A 15,467-nucleotide genomic window follows, 5' to 3' on the forward strand; every position below is an offset into this window, starting at 1 on the left:
ATTAGCACGCCTCGCTGCCCCACTGTTTACCGATTGAGAGTCATCCCGCACGGTTCTACATCCGCGTAAAACCGTAATCGGCGCGGTCTGTATAATCTCAGCACCCGCACATGAGTCTATCAAAAAGAATGACTCACCGGTCAGGCTGCGATCCGTTGTACACAGGCGGCTAAGATCAATAGCGGTGCACTCCTCAGCTTGACGCTGCTCCTGTAGTTCCTGGCTCAGAGCCAACAGCTGAGCGGGCCAGGGCTCTGCTCCGCGGGGCTCCGGTGTGTGCAAGGGCGGTGCCTCCACGTATCCACCAGCACCTAGCCCCACCTGCTCCACAGAGCTAGCCTGCTTCTCCAGCGAGCTTGGGCCAGGATTTAGATGTATATCCCCCGCTAAAAGCATAAGCATCAGTAGTATTTTGGATGCTTGTGTTTTGCCCTGCTGAGATGTTGCCTTGTTGCCCTTGTTGTCCTTGCTCCTGTTGTCCTTGCTCCTGTTGCTCTTCCACCAGAATGACGACCAGATGGAATACAGAGTGTTGTGTCCATACCCAAACATATAGAGCTTAGTTTTACCATCGAATAAGCCGTTTGAGATACCCTCATAAGATGAAAACTTGGTACTCCAAACACAAAACAACAATAATAAAAGTGATAAAATACAAAGGGCTTGAGTGGAGCCCAGCAAACCACCCCTGCCTTCGGCAGCCATGATGGTTCAAAAGCAGTTTCAATGCCTCGCATATTAATAATGGCTCCCTGATGCCCGCATTTTATATACAGCATAATTACCCGATGATATAACTGTGAGAGAAAGTATTTAAATATATATTTTCCTCCCTGTGTTTCCTTCTTGCCGATGAGCTTCACTGTGAAACAGGCAATCAGAGCAGAGCTCAACATTGAGCAGCACTTTGAAAAAGCCAATCGGAGCAGAGCTCATTATTATTCATGACCCTGACAGACCGTTCAATTTGAGGGAGAAATCCTAGGGTTGTAAATGGACCTGTAAAATCTTTCTGGAGATTTTTTGGCCTTACCGAAGCCACATACTTTCTATGTAGATATCAGAGAACAATTTAAAATACTGTATCAATGCATTCTATGGCACCTTTAATGAGTGGGAAGATGACATGAAGCGACGCGAGGTTAACTGCATTAAAAATTGATGAGCACACATGGCTAGTACAGCTCCCGATCGGGGCGAAGTTCACAGGATTTTGTCCACAGAATGATAAGAGCACACGTTTTAACATATTAATTTATTATTTAACACTCAGCATTTAACTTTAGCGCTGCAAGCAATGCATACAGCGCCCGACATGACAGGTTCCCTTCCAGGAACTTCGAGCTGCGTCTGAAACACTCTGGGGAACGCCTTCAGCGTGACCACGCTCTGCATATTACCTGCAATCAGTAAAAAATAGACGGGCGAGGCGTCACGGGCGGGGTGACGTCACGACCAGGAAGTATATAAGCACGTGCGGCGGAGCCGGCGTCAGCTTTCTGTCATTCAGCAAGCGCTCTGTATGTTGTCAGTACGTTTTGTGTCTTGTGAGTCTTATTTAGTGTTGTCTGTCTCAAAAGATGCCTAAATCCAAGGCCAAGACGTTGGGCGATCCCAGATCGCGTTACAGGTTGTGTGTTAGTCCCTGCCCTCGCTACATCACGAGTGGGGAAACACACAATCTGTGCGTGGTCTGCCTGGGTGCGGAGCATGCGGTGTCGGCTCTCGAGGGAGCCGATTGCCCGCACTGTGTGCGGCTCTCGCTGCACACACTCCGCACCCGGAGGGCTCTCTTTGAGGAAGGAGCCTTCGTGAGCACCCCACGCGGGGGGCTCGCAGGCTGATCTGGCTGGCGAGAGTGAGACGGGCATGCCCCTATCTCCTCCCGTATCCACCAGATCTGGTGTCCTGTCTCTCGGGGAAGCGGTTCCTTCCCCCCGAGATGAGGACTCAACGCTTCGTCTCTCTTCCTCTGAGGAGGTTGACGTGACGAGCGTTGACGAGGGTTTGCCATCTCTCTCGCCCCATTATGAGAACTTGCTAGAGGTGGTTACTCGGGCTGTGGCCAAACTCGACATCAGTTGGCCCCCCGAGCAAACATCAGCGCCGCATTTTAGTCTCTTAGATGAGCGTTTTCTACGCTCGCGGCCGCCACCTCTACGCAGGAGCCTTCCGTTTTTCCCCGATCTCCACACCGAGGTGTCGAGATCGTGGGTTAAACCCTATTCGTCCCGCCCATTCGTTCCCACATCTAATTACTATGGTAATGTGCGGGAATTGGGTGCGCGCGGGTACAAGGCGATGCCCCAGATCGAGCAGACGCTCGCGAGCTATCTGTCTCCTTCCACGGCATCGTCTCTGAAGGCTCCTACTCTGCCCACTAAGCCTCTGCGCACCACATCTTCCTTAGTGGGCAGGGGGTATGCGGCAGCAGGTCAGGCCGGTGCGTGTCTGCACACTATGGCAGTGTTGCAGGCGTACCAGGCCGAACTGCTGAGAGAGTTAGATGAGGGCGGGGATATCAGAGCTGACGATATCTCCGAGCTCAGGAGGACCGCTGATCTTGCCCTCCGTGCCACCAAGGAGTCGGCCCGTGCCATCGGCCACTCCATGGCAGCTATGGTGGCAACGGAGAGGCATTTATGGCTGACCCTGTCCGATATTAAAGAGAAGGACAGGGTCTGCCTTCTGGACGCCTCACTTCAGCCTTCTGGCCTGTTCGGCGATGCAGTGAGCTCTCCTTTCGTTGCGCCGCATCGAGGCAGCGGTCTGGCCGCTTCTCTGACACCAGAGGTCAGTCTCGAGAGACTGATTCCCTTAGTAGATCATTTGGCAGCCTGGCAGCGACTGCCGAATGTGTCTCTTTGGGTCCTGCGCACGGTAGAGAATGGCTATTGCATCCAGTTCGATGGACCACCTCCACGGTCAACGGGGTTGTTGTGACTGCGGTCCGCCCCGAGCAGGCTCTGGTTTTGGAACAGGAAGTCGATACGTTGCTGAGGAAGAAAGACATCGAGTTGGTTCCTCCTCACGAGGTTCACACTGGCTTCTACAGCCGGTACTTCATTGTTCCAAAGAAGGATGGGGGGGCTGAGGCCCATACTGGACTTGCGTTTGTTGAACCGCTCAGCCAGAAAGCTGAAATTCAAAATGCTCACTGTCAGGCAGGTCGTGTCTCAGATCAGGTCCGAGGACTGGTTTGTTCCAATAGACCTCAAAGACGCCTATTTCCATGTTGTTTCCATCCTTCCCTCTCACAGGAAGTTCCTGAGGTTCGCTTTCGGGGGCAAAGCATACCAGTATCGGGTTCTTCCCTTCGGCCTAGCACTCTCACCCTGCACTTTCACCAAGTGTGTGGATGCAGCTCTGGTCCCGTTGCGACTGCAGGGCATCCGCATACTCAATTATATCGATGATTGGTTGATCCTCGCTCAATCAGAGCGGTTGGCGGTTCGGCATCGAGGTGTCATTCTCGCCCACATGAAAGACTTGGGGTTAAGACTAAACGCCAGGAAAAGTGTGCTTTCTCCAGCTCAGAGAACCACTTATCTAGGCGTGGTGTGGGATTCGACCACGATGCAGGCGCAGTTATCCCCTGCTCGGATCGAGTCGATCCTCACGGCAGTCAAGAGAGTACGAGAAGGCCAGCCATTCACTGTCAAGCAGTTTCAGAGGCTGCTCGGGCTCATGGCGGCTGCGTCCAACGTGATTCCATTCGGCCTGCTGCACGAGGCCCCTACAGTGGTGGCTCAAGACCAAGGCGGTTTCCCTGAGAGGAAATCCGTTCCACACTGTCAAAGTGTCACGCCGTTGTGTCCGTGCCTTAGACATGTGGAGGAAACCTTGGTTCTTGTCTCAGGGCCCGGTGCTGGGAGCTCCTTGTCGCCGCGTCTCACTTGCGACGGACGCCTCCCTCACCGGTTGGGGTGCGGTCATGAGTGGCCACCCTGCCCGTGGTCTGTGGAGTGGTCGCCACCTGACGTGGCATATCAACTGGCTAGAGATCCTAGCTGTGCTCCGTGCACTCAAGCACTTCTTCCCGGACCTAAGAGGTCACCACGTGCTGGTCCGCACCGACAGCACGGCAGTGGTCTCTTACATCAACCACCAAGGAGGTCTGCAGTCGCGCCCCTTGTACAAGCTGGCACACCAGATCCTTGTGTGGTCCCAGGGCAAGCTCCTATCTCTGAGAGCTGTGCACATTCCTGGGCATCTCAATGTGGGAGCAGACGTCCTGTCGAGACGGGGGCCGAGGCCCGGGGAATGGATGCTTCACCCCGAGGTGGTGAAGCAGATCTGGAAGGTTTTTGGCCACAGGTGGACCTCTTTGCGACCCGAGAGTCAGCACAATGTCCCCTCTGGTTCTCTCTAGCTCCTCCAGCTCCTCTGGGGCTGGACGCTTTAGTACAGACCTGGCCGAGGCTTCGTTTGTACGCCTTCCCCCCGATCGCTCTGCTCCCGGGAGTTCTGGCGAGAGTGCACCGGGACGAGGTCAGTCTACTGTTAGTAGCACCGTTCTGGCCGGGCTGAGTATGGTTCTCTGACCTGATTTCTCTCCTCGACGGCACCCCGTGGCCGGTGCCGATCAGGAGAGATCTCCTCTCACAGGCCAGGGGCACCATAGTGCACCCTCGCCCGGAGTTGTGGAAACTGTGGGTATGGCCACTGAGGAGGCACAACTCATAGCTTCCGGTCTGTCAACCGAGGTTGTCGAGACCATCCTCCAATCCAGAGCTCCCTCCACGAGGAAACTGTACGCCTTGAAGTGGAAACTCTTCACTTCTTGGTGTGGGGACCGCCAGCTCGACCCAGTCAACTGCCCGATTCGCGCAGTTCTGGAGTTCCTGCAGGCCCGTTTCTCCGCAGGGTTAACCCACTCCACTATTGAGGTCTACGTGGCAGCTATTTCGTCATACCACGCCCCTAGTAGTGGCCAGACAGTGGGTAGACACCCCCTAGTTATACGTTTCCTCCGCGGTGCACTGAAGCTGAAGCCGCCTGTACGATCACATGTCCCCACGTGGGACCTGGCTGTGGTACTGGAGGCTCTGTGTGTGGCACCATTTGAGCCTATTGAGGAGATCTCGGACAGACTCCTCACCATTAAGACTGTTTTCTTGTTGGCCATCACTTCTCTGAGGAGGGTGGGTGACCTTCAGGCCCTGTCGGCGGCTCCTTCGTGTATTGACTTTGCGCACGGTTTGGCGAAAGTCTTTCTCTACACCCGTGCGGGGTACGTACCGAAGGTTCCAACAGTCGTATCACAGCCGGTCGTACTCCAGGCCTTCTGTCCTCCTCCCTTCGGGGAGCCAGACCAGGAAAGGCACAACTGTATGTGCCCAGTGCGAGCACTGGGCGCGTACATCCACAGAGCTGCCCTGTGGATGAAGTCGGACCAATTGCTCGTGTGCTTTGGTCCGCCTAAGAGGGGGCTTCCTGCTTCGAAGCCCACTCTTAGTAGGTGGATAGTGGATGCCATTAATCTGGCGTATGAGGCCTCTGAACGTCCCCCGCCGTTGGGAGTCAGAGCGCACTCAACATGAGGTGTGGCGGCCTTCTTGGCAGGTGTGTCCCTGCAGGACATCTGCAACGCTGCTGGGTGGTCCACGCCCCTGACATTTGTTAGGTTCTATGACCTCGACATTCGAGCCACTCCAGGCTCTTCTGTCCTTTCGTCCTGACATCAGGCAGGGACTTGTCAGTGTGGCAGCGTTGGTATATCGTTCCCCAGAGTGTTTCGGACGCAGCTCGAAGTTCCTGGAAGGGAACGTACTAGGTTACGTATGTAACCCAGGTTCCCTGAAGGGAACCAGAGCTGCGTCTCGTAGCCACACTTCCGGCATCCCTGCCAGCGCTTGCTTCATGACTTGAAGCTGACGCCGGCTCCGCCGCACATGCTTATATACTTCCTGGTTGTGATGTCACCCCGCCCGTGACGCCTCGCCCGTCTATTTTTGACTGATTGCAGGTAATATTCAGAGCATGGTCACGCTGAAGACGTTCCCCAGAGTGTTTCAGACACAGCTATCGTTCCCTTCAGGGAACCTGGGTTAAATACGTAACCTAGTACGTTTTCTGTTACGCAAAACAAGTACTTTAAAGGAATACCTTAGCTTATTGCCTTTACCATGGCAGCCAACAACAGCACAGTTTAACCCTCCACACACTTTTATATTTACTTATATTGAAAAAGTTTCAATTTAGTCTATCTTTTTTACCCTGTTTTAACATGGATTTCTATGTTGACAGCCCGTAGCTGTCGGGCAAGATGGCGGATAGCGGCACATAATCACTGCGTTCTGATTGGTTAGATCGCCTGTCAATCAAGCTCTTTGCGAATGGTCAGTTCACTTGACTTGACACAAGGAATATGTAAAGAAATAGAGTCAAGGAATGCAGGAAGCATATGAGATTGCCAAAGAAAACAGCAAAAAAGTGGCTGAGAGAAACAAAAGGAAACACGAATGAAAAGTAAGGAGCTCAGTGTTGCACCCAGGAGATTGTGTTCTGGTGAGGAACCTCACACCTAGAGGAGGCACAAGGAAGCTGCGGAATCATTGGGAGGACGCGATACACACAGTTGTTCACCGAGTGGGAGAAGAAGGCCCTGTTTATGAAGTGAAACCAGAACCAAGGGTCTACACCGGAATCTCCTGTTACCATCCAATTACCTACCACTGGAATTGGAACTCCAACCACAGCCAAGAGTGAAGAGGAAAACATGGGTGCCAACCTTCATGGAAAGGCATGATCCTAGCTCAGAGGAAGAAGATGAAGAACATGGCTACTATTAATTACCTGTGGGAGGAAACAATGAATTGGAAAATGAAAACCTACCTGTAGTCCAGCATCAGCAACCTGTGGGAGGCAACAATGAATTAGAAAATGAAAATTGACCTGCCCTCCGGAATCAGCAACCTGTGGAGAGAAATGAAGGACTAGAGGCAACAAACTTACTACTTGTCCAGCCTTGCGAAGTGGAGAAGGAAAGAAATGAACGAGAAGGCGTGAGGGTGGAGGAACAACCTGCAGCTGATGTTGTAGCAGATGGACATGTAGCCCTGAGTGAAGTTGATGATGAAGGAAAACAGGGGTGCAGATGGCCTAGGAGAGAGAGGAGACCACCAAAGACGTTTACCTATGACTACCTTGGTACTCCGGCATGCTATGGGGTAGAGCATTTAAACCCAGGAATGTTTCTGCCCACTCAATATGGGATGCAGAACTTGACTTAATGGGCTCCCCCAGTACCACCATATCAGCCAGTATATTTATACACATATAAAAACGTATATGCATACTGAAGAGAATGAATTAAAAGGTGAAAAGGAAGTGTCCATAAGGAAGACAAGACTATGCACTTTCCAAAATAAACCTTTATTGGTGAACTGTAGATACAGTAACACAGTACATACACACTTTAGAACATTTGGATAACACACACAAAAAAAAAAGGTGTAATGTCGGAATGACATTTATTTTTGAAGGGGAGAGTGTGGTGGTTATAAAAACTAAATGAAATGAAATGAAGAAAAAAAAACTGAAATGGAGTAAAGTAAAAAGGGATAAATCATATTATATTTAATATAATATGATTTATCGGCGATCATGCCGTTGTAGCGAGGTTTTTGAACATGGGGTAATGAATTATATTATCTGTCAATTAGTGTGACAAGAAATATCACAACGATTTGTACGTTATATGTTTTTAACGGTTTTTGATGATTTGTTTAATAACCATTTATAAAAGTGGTGAAACATTAATTGTGGGAAAGCTGTATGTATTTCATTATTTTTTTTCCCCTTTTCATATAAAATGTAATGTGAATTATTTACTGATTGCTACTTGTGATAAGACAAAGGTTATAAAAAGGAGATACTTTTATTTTTTCACTTGCTGTTCAAGTTAATACACCGCTTCAGAAGAAGACGCAGCAGCTCCGTCTCTTGTGGTTTTTTCTTAACTGTTTATTTCCCCTCATCAGGCGGTGAGGGTGCTAGAGGTGCAACCCCCAGGCTGGGAACTAGTGATCTAGGGAACATGGAAAGGGTAAACACGGAAATTAGGAACAAATGGCTATTCAATAATCAGCACTCTAGAGTGAGTATAAGCATATTTTATACTAGACAAGAAGAGCACATGACAAAACCAACCAAAGAGAACAAGGCACATGCAACCAAGGAACCAATCAGAACATGACACATGCAACCAAGGAACCAATCAGAACATAACCACAAGGCTTGTTCGACTTCATGTGGCGCCGCAAAGATCTGCTGCAGCCTGACAAAAGCAGTGCATTCTGCTTAGAACATTTGTCCGACTTTAATCGGCGCTGCAGCCGCCTTACGATCACATGTGCCATCAAAGTACCACGAGAGCAAAACGAGACCAGCCTCAGAGGTCAGGCACTGCAGATGCTCAAATTCGGCTGCGAAAGCCTTGATGACGACACGCTTTATTCTCATTTGTCAGATTCTGTGAAGACAAGCACAAGATGTGTTGCATGTGTTTATTCTAATTTACTCACTTCCAATAATGCTCACAAATTTGTTTTTATAACAGTAGCTTTAGTATAGTCACACTGTTATCTTGAGTCATTTGTTTTATCAAAAACACTGATAAAAACATACTTTATTGGTATTTAGTAGCCTATATGTTTATGCTGAACTATATTCTTGAATAGATGGTGCTGTATTAAGCAGCTTATAAAAAGTGTTTCTGTTCTTCATAAAAATGTTTCTGTGTATTTCACATATATTTAATTTAATTCACTTTATCTGTGATAAGAGTATGCAAACACTGTGAGAGCATCACTACCGGGAGCAGAAAGTGTCCGACTTGAATTCGCCACTTTTAATTCCGCCCCGATTGCAAGCGGCTACTCTCGCCAGCCGGTGACAGGCTAGTATAGGTCATCTCAAACAAGCCTACAGACAAGGGTAGCACATGAGAAGATCACATGAGGGGCAAGGGACACATGGGAAATGGAGTCCAGAAAACAAAGGCAAGAGTTCGGGGTGGAATGCCCTCTAATGGAGTTCATGGGCACTCTAGCTGGCGGTTGTAACATATGTTTAGTTTTGACATTTATGTACTCGTGTGCGACAACCTTTTTTAAAATGTATTTATTTATATTTTTAACAACAAAAACTGCATATTCTGTTTTTGGTTTTATTTTTTTTTTTTTTTTTTTTTAAGAAGCCCTGTTTTGAATGCATTTATTGATTGTTCCAAGACTCAGTTAGCACATGCCAACCATTTGCAAATAAAGCTAAAGACCTTTGAGTTTAACATGTCAATGTTTACCAAGTCTACACTGTAAGATCCAGTAAATGACTTTTAAGGTTAAAAACAAGTTTTTTTTTCTTTCATTGATTTAAGGAGGATCAGCAGGTCATCTAGGATACAACAACAATTTAAGCTAATACAAATAGGTGTCAGAATCTTCTTCTGTCGCTTGTTTATCAATTCAATAGATTGCTCAATTCTAATAAACACCTTTCGCAATGTAATGGAAGTTAAAGCTATATTATGCAATGCTTGTACTATTGCAATGTCTGAAGGCTTGCCGGTGTTGTAAATCTTCTCTCATCTCTTGGCTCTCATGGGGTGGTGATGGCGCAGTGGATAAGACACATGCCTTTGGTGTGAGAGACCCGGGTTCGAATCCACTGTGAGACACCAATGTGTCCCTGAGCAAGACACTTAACCCCTAGTTGCTCCAGAGGCGTGCGACCTCTGACATATAGAAATTGTAAGTCGCTTTGGATAAAAGCACCAGCTAAATGAATAAATGTAAATGTCATCTCACTCTCTTTTTTTTTTAATGGGACAGATTTATTCATTACATACTGTTATTCTTGAATCAACCACATAATATGCATGAACCAGTTAAAAACATCTAACAGGATTAAGCAGTAAACATGGCAATTATTTTGAAACCTGCACTTTGCTTCCTGTTCATATATTACATAAGTTTGACTCAAGAAGTTTGAAGTTTGACTTCTCTAAAGAAATTTTTTGGTGTGTCCAAATGACAAACATCAATTGCTGCATCAGACACAATTTCTTTCTTTCTTTCTTTCTAGAAAGATTTTATTCTTTTTTACAGGAAATATTGCTTGTGTACAGAGAGGTCCGGTGTAAGAAAGACATCTTTTTGACATAGGTAAATTATTAACTTCTTGTTCCCAAAGTAGGCAAGAGATTCAGAGGCAGACCAAAAAAAGTTGCAGTACTTGTGAACTGAGCTCAAAATGAGAGTTTCTGTTAAACTTCTTGGCTTCGGCTTTTGGTTGTTTTTCCTAAATTGTGCCCGATGTAAAGGCAAGTGACTTTGTTGTTATTTATTTGATGTTTTGTTTTTGTTCAATGAGATTTTACTGACTTTAATGTAAATGTTACTATTTGCAGTTCCCAAAACATTTAACTGACCTCATGTAGCTTTAGAGATTGTAGACTTGTGCATGTACTTCAGCATTTAACAGTTGCATCTTTGTGTTTGTTCTTCTCAGAATGTCGTCGAGAGGACATTACATATGAAAACACAGAACCAGTTGGGAAAGCTTCATACACTCATGGTGAAGCAGTGAGAGTGAACTGCGTGACAGGTTTTTCCGGCTTGTATAAACTAAAATGTGAAAAAGGAGAATGGACGAAATCCATTGAGCGACCATGTACAAGTAAGAAAATTATCAATATGATGCCAGCATATTTTTTAAGTTATTAAATCATTGCTATCATGTAATGTACAACTTGTTTGATTTCTGCAGAAAAAAAATGTAGTCACCCAGGTGACACACCAAATGGCGAATTTTCACTTACAGATGGGATGGAGTTTGTTTTTGGAGCAACAGTGGTGTATACTTGCAAGAAAGGGTAAAAGTGCTTTGTTTTTTTGTTTGTTGTATTTTATTGCAGGAAATGTTTACTGTCCTCATCAGTTTGACAATACTTTGTCAAAAAATTGTGTTGACAGGTATGAAATGGCAAGCAGAACCAATCAGCGTACCTGCAGAGATAAAGGATGGGACAATGCTGTTCCTGTCTGTGAGGGTATGATTTCTTGAAAGTCACTGTTTTTCTTTTTTTCTCTCTCTTGTTTAATTTCTCTCCATTATAAAATAGTGAATCCTCAGCCAGAAGAGAATAACAAAAAAAAAAAATATTGATTTATTATTGTTTGATTGGTTTGTTGGTTTCTTTATTTTTATCTGTTTTCATGTTCATTCATGGCCTAGTGATGAAATGTCCAGCCATTCGCACAGATGGGACTGTAACTGCATCGGGCAACACAGAGGAGGGAAGTTATGGTGATGTTATTCACTTTGAGTGTGTATCTTCTGATAAAATGATAGCTGGAAGTAGTGACATTTACTGTGACGAGACGGGCGAGTGGAGTAACATTGTTCCAAAGTGCAAAGGTGCATTTCCATTGTATTTTTGTTGTTGTTGTTTATATATCTGTATCTTTAATCAAATATCACAGATATCTCCACATTAATTATTCTTGTTTCTTTCACTTTTCATACAGATATAACATGCACAGCACCTGTGATACCAAATGGATATATCGATGAGCCACTGCAAGAATATCAGAAAGATGCCGTTTTAAAATACAAATGCGGCACAGGATACAAGGCCAGAGAGGGAATCCCCCGATGTTCTAAATTTGGCTGGACTCTGAAACCAGAATGTGATGGTAGTCCACCACTCTTACATAATAATCAATTCATATGGGAAATTATACTTAAATACTTTCATAATGCAAAAAGCATGGTAGGGTCACACATGAACTCAAACATTCTAAAAATAGATAGTCATTAACCTCATATTTAAATTAGAAAATTAAAAAAACACAACTACAAATTAAGTTATCAGTCAGTTGAATATGGATAATTGTGACTATAAATAAAAAAAATCTATTATTTTAAATAAATAAACAAACACACAAACAAACAAATAAATATCCGAGATTATTTGTCTCCCTCCTGCAAAAGACAAAGTATTGAAATCTAGTTTCACAGATCAGCTATTAGTGCTTAATTTCTTATCTTTAGTTCTGCTAAATTATGTCTTGTACAGAAGTATTCTGTGAGCTAAAGTCAACCAGATTTGGAGTGAAAAAGATCATCCCAGAGGGAAAAACTATTTTCAGAGCTGGAGAAAGTGTGCGTATCATCTGCTCTGAAAAACACAGGCTCATTGATACAGCTGAAACCAGCAAAACAATTACATGCCAAGATAACGGGGAGTGGGAGTATAACCCTGTTTGTGAAGGTAAGGTTATAGAGAATAGAACTTTAGAATAGAAAGAATTACAGAGAGAGAACTTGCTATCTTAATAAAAGCATGTGAATCTTGTTTCAGTGATTAGATGTGAAGTTCCACGTGGCCAGCATGTGAGAAACCCGTTATATTACTTCAGCGACGATATGAAATTAGGAGTAAAAAAAAGATACTATTGTGAGCGTGAGTATAAGGAAATGGCAGCAGAGGCCACATGTACAGAAAATGGATGGATACCAAAACCACTGTGTGCTGGTATGTTCAGCTGTGCAGTATTAAAATCTTTACTACTCACATAAAATCAGTTTTAAGATTATGTTGACTTTCTTCCTTTCTTTCTTTTAGAAATAACATGTGCAGCTCCCAACATCGAAAATGCAGAGATTGTTGGACATCAGAGTGAAAACTACAAAATCAATTCAAGAATACAATATAAATGTCATCGTGGATTTGAACCAGAGCAGCCTGTACAAATCACCTGTAATTCCCAGGGCCAATGGACAGGCATACGGCAATGCACTGGTATGTTACAGCTTATTGACATGTTGTATCTAATTCCACTGAATGTTGTGAAACAAGAATTATTGGTTATCCAATTATTTTATATCTCCACATTGATGAATTCTAATTAGTATCATGGATGTTTTACAGCAATGTGTGCCGCACCTAACATCCCAAATGCAAAAATTTTGGAAGGTCAGAGTTCAAAATATAAAATCAATTCAAGAATACTATATACATGTAATCGTGGATTTGAACCAGAGAGGCCTGTACAAATCACCTGTGATTCCCAGGGCCAGTGGAAAGGCATACAACAATGCACTGGTATGTTAAATCGTATTGACTATTTGTCTTTAATAATCATTCAAAGACATATTAAGTCAGATTTTTTAAGAGTTTTGAAATTGTTTTCTCACAGCAACACTAAAAGTGTGCCTTGAATTATCCATGGAAAATGGGTTCATACACAGCCAACCCTTCAATAAGGAAGAAATATTTTACTCATGCGACACGGGATATAAACCATTCACTGGGAACTGGTGGGGTTCAGTAACATGCAGGAAAGGATCTCAGTCTGATGAGCCTCGCTGCATCTGTGAGTTTTATTATTGTCAGTCTCAGGTGTTTGATGAATGCTAGCCCATAGGAAAAAAATATTGCTCAGTGGTGGTTTTTCCTTAGCTCAGGAGACTTAGATGTGATTCTCATACAGTATATCTCTCATTTTAGTATCAACAGCATTTCAGGTGTTTCTCCTAAAATCCCTTAGGAGAAACAGAAGTAGACACAAATGAGACATGAGAAATATTTGAGAAAAAATTAGTCCAAACTGAGAATGTGGTGGAAGAAACATAGAATATCTATTTATTGTCTTGCTGCAATCGCTATCAGGACTCCATTATAGGAATATTATATTGCTCAGTGGTTGCTCTTTCTAACCTCAGGAGACTTAGTTGTGGTTCTCATGTATTTCTCATTTTAGTCTCAAAAATCCTTAGGAGAAATAAAAGTAGACACAACTGAGACATGAGAAAGTTCTGAAAGAAAAAAATCCAAAATGACAATAGGAGAGAAATGCATGAGAAACATGGGAGATCACTTTATTTTCTTGCTGTAATCTCTTGCAAGACTCCATTATAAAAATGTCTTATTGCTCAGAGATTGCTTTTTTTATGGGGTTTTTCAACTTTAATGGTCAGAACAGTATGAGTAGAGACAGGAAGCAATTGGACAGGTGAGAACTGAACAGGAGCAGGAAAATACCTTTAGCTGGGATTCAAACCCATGCTGTCTGAGGTGCACTTGTGCTTTCACATCGATGTGATGCCCACAAGGCTATGGCTCTGACAGAGGTTACTCTATGCTCAGGATACTAAGGGGTGATTCTCTTATGTGTCTCATTGAGATATCAGCTTTGTCTTAAGATTTATTTTAGGAGAAACGTTAAACTTTTACTAATATTGTAAATACTAAAACTATAATTTAAAAGGGTCATATGATGCGATTTCAAGTTTTCCTTTCTCTTTGGAGTGTTACAAGATGATTGTGCATAGATAAGATCCCTGAAGTTGCAAAGACAAAAGTCTCAAAACCAAAGAGATATTCTTTATCAAAGTTAAGACTCTACCACGCACCCCTAAAATGGCTCGTTCAAACAAGCCCCCACGTCTACGTCACAATGTGTAAATATTTGCATTCCAAATGTTCACGCAAAGAAAGAAGGCGTGGTTTCAGTAACTGTAGTAGTGTTGATGCAGCCATGACAGGGAGATGCTGTGTGTTTCTAGGCGAAAGTACATTGCCCTCCGAGTATGGTATATTATGGTATGTTGCCCTAGAAAAGTATGGTTGGAAATATTGGCATGAATCCTTTTTAATTTGTGACAATTTTGCACCGATAAGGGACAACACAAACTACGAAAACATATTTTATTACATAAACAGTTTGTACATAGAAAAAACTTAAAGGAGTCCTATTATGCTCTTTAACAAAGTCTTGATTTTGTTTTAGCGGTGTACTAGAACATGCTCTCATGCTTGGTGGTTCGAAAATCACATGATTTTTCACATAATTTACATTACAATACTTTTCTCCCCATCTTGGCCCAAACGGCTCGATCAGTTCCGGGTTTGATGAAGGCCAGCATTCCAAAAAACGAAATGTGTTGTGATTGGTTAGCTGTCCCAGTGCGTTGTGATTGGTGAACAGCTTAGGCGGTGTTTCAGTACTGCCCTGCCCTTTGCCAGAACAGCAAGTTTGTCAATATTGCCATATCAGTTCAGACATTATCAAGTAGGCTATATCATCAAATCACACACAGAGTGCACACACGTTGATTTATTAATGTATTAAAACTCAGATTTCCAGGCATTCTAAATTGTAGACGGCAAAAATGCTTCTGTATGTTTTTTATATTTATATAATGTAGTTAACTTCTATATCTATATACTTTCAATACTTAAGTACATTTAAGATTTTTAAAAATAATTTTCGTACTTAAGTACAATACATATCATATACTTTAAGACTTTTACTCAAGTAATATTCTAAACGAAGACTTCAACTTCTACCAAAGTAATTTTTTGGTAAGATACCTGTACTTTTACTTGAGTATGGCTTTCGGGTACTTTATACACCACTGCACACACACACACACACACACACACACACACACAC

General features: G+C 44.1%; 1 protein-coding gene across 2 annotated transcripts in view; it reads left to right on the plus strand.

Moving 5' to 3' along the window:
* Nucleotides 1-10,167: 10,167 nt before the first annotated feature.
* cfh (complement factor H) overlaps nt 10,168-15,467 on the plus strand; it is a 159,924-nt gene continuing 154,624 nt past the window's right edge. For both annotated transcript variants that reach the window (XM_079426052.1, XM_079426053.1), the window contains exons 1-11: nt 10,168-10,327; nt 10,516-10,683; nt 10,774-10,879; nt 10,980-11,056; nt 11,242-11,424; nt 11,535-11,702; nt 12,086-12,280; nt 12,371-12,544; nt 12,635-12,811; nt 12,941-13,114; nt 13,209-13,385. In XM_079426052.1, coding sequence (XP_079282178.1) covers nt 10,258-10,327; nt 10,516-10,683; nt 10,774-10,879; nt 10,980-11,056; nt 11,242-11,424; nt 11,535-11,702; nt 12,086-12,280; nt 12,371-12,544; nt 12,635-12,811; nt 12,941-13,114; nt 13,209-13,385 — 1,669 coding nt within the window. In that variant the 5' untranslated portion in view covers nt 10,168-10,257. The remainder of the gene's footprint in view (nt 10,328-10,515; nt 10,684-10,773; nt 10,880-10,979; nt 11,057-11,241; nt 11,425-11,534; nt 11,703-12,085; nt 12,281-12,370; nt 12,545-12,634; nt 12,812-12,940; nt 13,115-13,208; nt 13,386-15,467) is intronic.

Source organism: Barbus barbus (genome assembly GCF_936440315.1).
Source record: "Barbus barbus genome assembly, chromosome: 9".
Classification (NCBI taxonomy): Eukaryota; Metazoa; Chordata; class Actinopteri; order Cypriniformes; family Cyprinidae; genus Barbus; species Barbus barbus.